Genomic DNA, 5535 nt, shown 5'->3' on the forward strand with positions numbered 1-5535 from the left:
ACCAAAAAGTATTACTATTATTATTTATTAACCAAAACTGGTATCCTCAGCCCCTGTCCAGTGACAGATAAAAACGTATTCTGTGGCCTTGCCATAATAACACATGGCCACAAGATAAATAATGTGTCACCATGAAATTATTTTGAGCAACATTTCTCCTTGTGAGACATACAGATATTGTTGAAGTGAATTTTGAATATATTGTTTTTAACTGTTCAAAGGTGGCCTACCCTACACCTATTATTATTTGGTGTATGTTAATATAAACTGTTCATCTTTCATGTAAAGAGATCTATGAGATCACAAAGAATACCCAGGTTGTGTTAGGAAACAAAAAAAATTGAATGTGTTCCTGAACGCAACATAACTCCGAGTTATTCTACAGCTATGACACAGTGTGAGGGAGGAGCCTGTTTTGAGCATTGAGCTTCAAAGAATAAACTAAATAAAATTTAGACAAATACAACTCCAGGCATAACCTGTGTCTTATAGCTGCAACGTATAATGTTAAGAATTACACCATAACTAACATAATGGACTGAAGTATGACATTCATTCTTATATTAACAAACTTGTCTGTGTTAATAATTAACAGACTGCAATAATTGTCTTATGACCACATCATAATAAATATGTGGCCGCAAGATTTAATTTTTTTTGTCCAACAGGATGGGCTTTGTAGGTACCCACTTTTCTAAAAACAAATAAGTAAATCAAATTGGCTCTAAGAAGTTTTATATTACACTAATACAAATATTTCTCAACATACCCTTTAAATAAATAGTCTTGTTTTATTTTAAAAAAATGGGGCACACAGTTGTTTATTTGACACACATGGACTTTGACATGATTTGGGTTATGAGTAAATCTAAAACTTGCTGACCTCATAATTGAGAGGCAAATAAAAAAATAAATATATATTTATATATCATTCCATAATTGGCATGGCCGCCTCAATGTTAGCGATTGTCTGTTCCTCTCCACTCGACAGAAGATAAAAAGCAGCAATCAGCATCACTAGTTGTACAACCACTGTATTCTCCGAACTGCTGGGCAGAGTTGCTGACTTTGCCTCTAATCACATGCAAATGTACAAGGCAGATGTGAATGTTCTGTCATCACGAAATGGGGTGGAGGGGTGTGTGTGTGTGTGGGGGGGGGGGGGGGTTTTTTTTTTTGGGGAGGAAGACCACTTGGTTAAGGACAGTAAATTCAATGTCTGCCTCATTTAGCTTTAACTGTGGATTTCTGAGAAAAAAAGTAGTTTTTGGCCAGCAACATGGGATCTATAGTGTAATCAACCAAGACACATTACATGGAGTGGGCAGCAACCAACCGGCTCCAATCCTTCCAGATAACCAATAGTAAACATTGGTTCACTTTAACAACAGCTGGAAATGACCTACCATCAAAGATTTCCAGCTCATCAAACTGACGGCTCGTCTGGAAGTGTTCAATAGTGAAAGTGATGTTGTAGCTAGGCTCTACTTTGACCACCCAGGAGCAAGACTCGAAATGGGGGAAGCCACTGCCTGGTGACTGGCTCATGATGACGCCCGTGGAAGCTGTCAGCACCTCGTTCATGGGACAAGTCACTGGTGAGGAGAAAAAAAGAAACAAAAAACAAAAAAGCTCTTATTTCAAAGGCTTGAAACAATGATCTGTTTTTGTTTTCCTGGTATTGTTTAATGATTGCAGATCACGTCTGTTGCCTGTTTCGTTCATTATAGAGAATTCAATTTACCTTGAAGCATAAATTGGATTGTTTAGATTCATATTGTTGCCGGGGAGTAACTCGATGTGACTAAAAGCGTGCCCAAGCTAATTGTCTTTCCTTCCTGGACTCCGTCACAGAAAAACAAAGCTACGCATGCTAAGTCATTCTGCTAAACAGCTTATACGTTATATAATATCAGTGACTAGCCATAAGCACATTCCCTCTTCTCTGCCTATTGTCCATGTGTGACAGATGTGACGCTAACTTGGCGGGTAACCCTCTCATCAGCCTCGAAGGCCTTCATTGCTGTGGCACATCTGAGCGGTTCACATCCATCCCTTCATCGCATCCCCAGCTGTCCCTGGGATTCATGCAGGACATCTCAATGACATCCTCGGTGGAGAGGCTTTCTGACAGTTTCGGCCCGTATTGTCAGACAGTACGTGGCGCTCCTGTCTGATGTGTTTTTATAAAGAACAGTGCCTTAATCTGATGGAGTTATCTGTACTGTGGAGCTCACTAGAACACGCTGTACCATGAAATGAGCGATATGTTGTGACACAGTCTAACAGCTACCCAGTTGTTTCTTCTATTGCTGAACTCGTTTAAGTTTTGCCAGCAGTGAATTGCAAAACTGGACTAAAAGTAGCAGAATGCAAAAAATTACTCCTTGTAATGCAGAAAATACATTCTTTGCAACTCCCTTTGAAGCTAAATGATTTCTACATAATCCCTTCAAATTACTGTTTTCTCTTATCCAACAAGACATAGTCAACTAGATTCTAAAGGAGCCCAGAATTGTGTTAGGATATTTAAACTGATCAGATAGTCAAATTGATACCATCCCTGGATCTTAAGAATGATTAAAGGAGACACATCATGCTTTTAAGTCTTTATTTTTCACATTTAAACTGTCCAGTTGGGTCTATATAAAGTGGAACTGCAATGTTTTGATGTGGATTCCTCCTTTTTGTAACTCCACAAGCCCCTCTTTCACCCCTTTTCTGAGGTGTGCCTCAGATGAACTCATTTTGAGGCTGTCTCTTTAAATCGAAAAGAGGTGCTTCACACCCCGTCCCCTTCCAGCTTCCAGAGCAGTCCATTCTAGTTTGATAAAAAAGATTTTTGACTATATATAGCAGCACACAGGAATTTTTTTTTTTTTTTCACTAAACGACATAAGATATTTCCATCCAGCCTCACATGTTGGAGCCAAAGTCTGATCTGGAGCCAAAGGAGAAGGAAGACAAAAAAAATGTAGTTCTGTCATGTCCGTGATATAATAGTTCATAGAAAATAGGGAAAACTTAACAAGTTGAAAAATATGACTCTGAATAGAATACGTATAAAGATAACTACCCAGCACCTGGAGAATCAAGTCAACTTTTCTGCACTCAGAGACTCCAAGTACACAACAAAATGGATTTAATGGCTAAAAAAGTGGATTTTGCATATGTTCCTTTTAAAATTAACAAAGTACAATGCCAGTCTCACTGGAAACATCACGTTTACCTTATTTCAAAGAACCTAGAGCTTTACTTGTGATCATAAAGAAAGAAAATGCGAGTAAATCAACTTCAAATTGCTCATAATGAGGTTTGTATTTAAGTGTTTATCAAACAAGAGTGAGAAAAATGTCTACAGGAAGATTAAAATACTCCTGCTGCGAGCCATTATTTGAATACTTAAAGCTTTTTTTTATTTAGCCTGAGGGTAAAGCTGAGCTTGGCACTTGCTGATCCTTCATTAAAGAGTAGAAACACTGAATGATATTCATCTTGTTTAAGCTGAAACTTTTTTTTTTTTCAAAAGACAGTATCTGTGAGAATCAACTTTTTTTCGTGTGGATGTAAGAGACCTGTGTGCATAAGCAGTCCCAAACTTCAGTGCAGCAATTCTTCTGTCTTGTGCCTGATATAATAAAACAAGAACCTTTTTTTTCTGTCATTTATCTTAGAAGTTAAGTGACAGTGAGTTGCTCTGATCCAGAAGACATTCACCAACTCTGAGAAATAATTTACAGCCTCAAGTACCTCAAGGATGTGAGTCAAAAGGTTTAAATCCATCAGTGATAGTGAAACTTACTGAACCTGGAAGTGGCACATAAAATATAAGAGTCAAGTTCATTAAACGATCAATTCAGCGAGGATGAGATGTGTGTTGTCAGTGACCTTTTAGAGAGCTACAGTGTGTCTTCAAAACTGCCTTCAGTTTGTCTTGGAGCAAATGAAAAGTGTATGTGAGTGCTTGCATGTACGTGTGAATTGGTGTGTGTGTGTGTGTGTGGGGGTGTGTGTGTGTAATACAAAAGCAATTCAAGACCACCTTTTATCTCATAACTTTTGACAACTGTAAATTCAAGTTAGCATTAGCATCTGAACTTGAGTTAGGCCTACATTGCCATTAGCCATGCATACAACMACAACACAACAGCCGAGTCCCATCGCTGAAAAGTAAATTTTATTGTAGCTTTTTAAATTTCTTTGTTGGCTTTTTTACTTACTTTTGCATTTTATTGCAGGTTTCAGACCACGGTTTTATTGTGTTCCTGGACCACATGAAAGGTACAGTTTGAATTTGCTGGTACTCTAAAGAAAGTTATTACTGTCAATTTTAGATTATTTTGGAACCCAAATGTTTGAAATTGGGGGGAAAGCATTTTTAAAAATGACATTGTGCAACATATGTTCCAAGWTGTGTATTAAGACACATGCAAAAAGCATTGTTGCGTGTCAAATGTGATGATCAAATGTGGGTTTTCCAGATGCAGCAGGATGTTTAGTAAAAACTTATGTCACTGTCCRTCATAGGTGGCAACGAGCAACTTGTGTCTGAATGGATGATCAGCAATGAAGGCCATATCGATTTTGAGGGGGCCCAGCCAACATTTGTGACAGGATTTGCAGCAGTATTTGTCACTTTCTACATATTTAACCTGCAATATGAGGCAGCTGAGACTTTGGAGTTCATTCARAGATTAAACTACTCCCATGATTTTATTTTTGTAATTGTTTTGAAAACATTTTATGAGTAAAATAAAAACAATGACAAGATGGGAATCTATAAAGCAAGTTAAAATTAACAGTTGACAAAATTGTTGRCAAATCATTATAATATATTTAAAACCAGCATGATTTTTTTCAATGCATGTACAGAAAACTTTTTTTATTACCTTCATCTGCTGCATTCAAAGTGCTACACTTTATATTCTCCAAGTTTCTCTATTTTTTTATTGTGTTTTTTAGGGGCCCTATTAGTATTAACCCAGAAAAGGGCATGTGATGGGCCGAGGTGAAACAGGAGGAGTCACAGGAATTATTAGAAAAATAAGGTTTTATTTTAACCCAAAAAAATTTACTTACAAAACCAAACWGAGCTCATAAAAGAGACCAACATAACAAAATGAACTCAGGCAAAAATGTGRCCAAAATGACTGCATAACAAAAAAAACATAACTTCTGACACATGACACACAAGGGTTTATATACACTCTGGCTGATCAGACCATTACAACACATGAAGGCTAACACAACACAATACAATAAACTAACTACAACAAAAATACACAATACARTTCAGTTTGCTAATAAACTAAATTCTAAAGAAGAAAATCAAACATTTTAAACTCTAAATGTAAATATTCACTTAAACACAAAAACCTGTTTAAACAAAGAAATACAAGAAGAAAAAAATTGTATAGGTCTTCTGGACGGGTTCTTCTCTAAGGCAGTGGTTCCCAAACTTTTTATATTCTGACCCACAAAATATTCATGGCAAAAACTTGTGACCCCAAATATTACTGGTCTCAGTACATGAAC

General features: G+C 36.9%; 1 protein-coding gene across 2 annotated transcripts in view; it reads right to left on the reverse strand.

Moving 5' to 3' along the window:
* Positions 1-5535, reverse strand: part of csmd2 (CUB and Sushi multiple domains 2) — a gene marked incomplete at its 5' end in the record, with an annotated part of 325712 nt that overhangs the window by 41948 nt on the left and 278229 nt on the right. For both annotated transcript variants that reach the window (XM_014021334.1, XM_014021333.1), the window contains 1 exon segment: positions 1407-1595. In XM_014021334.1, coding sequence (XP_013876788.1) covers positions 1407-1595 — 189 coding nt within the window.

This window comes from Austrofundulus limnaeus, unplaced genomic scaffold, assembly GCF_001266775.1.
Source record: "Austrofundulus limnaeus strain Quisiro unplaced genomic scaffold, Austrofundulus_limnaeus-1.0 Scaffold288, whole genome shotgun sequence".
Taxonomy (NCBI): Eukaryota; Metazoa; Chordata; class Actinopteri; order Cyprinodontiformes; family Rivulidae; genus Austrofundulus; species Austrofundulus limnaeus.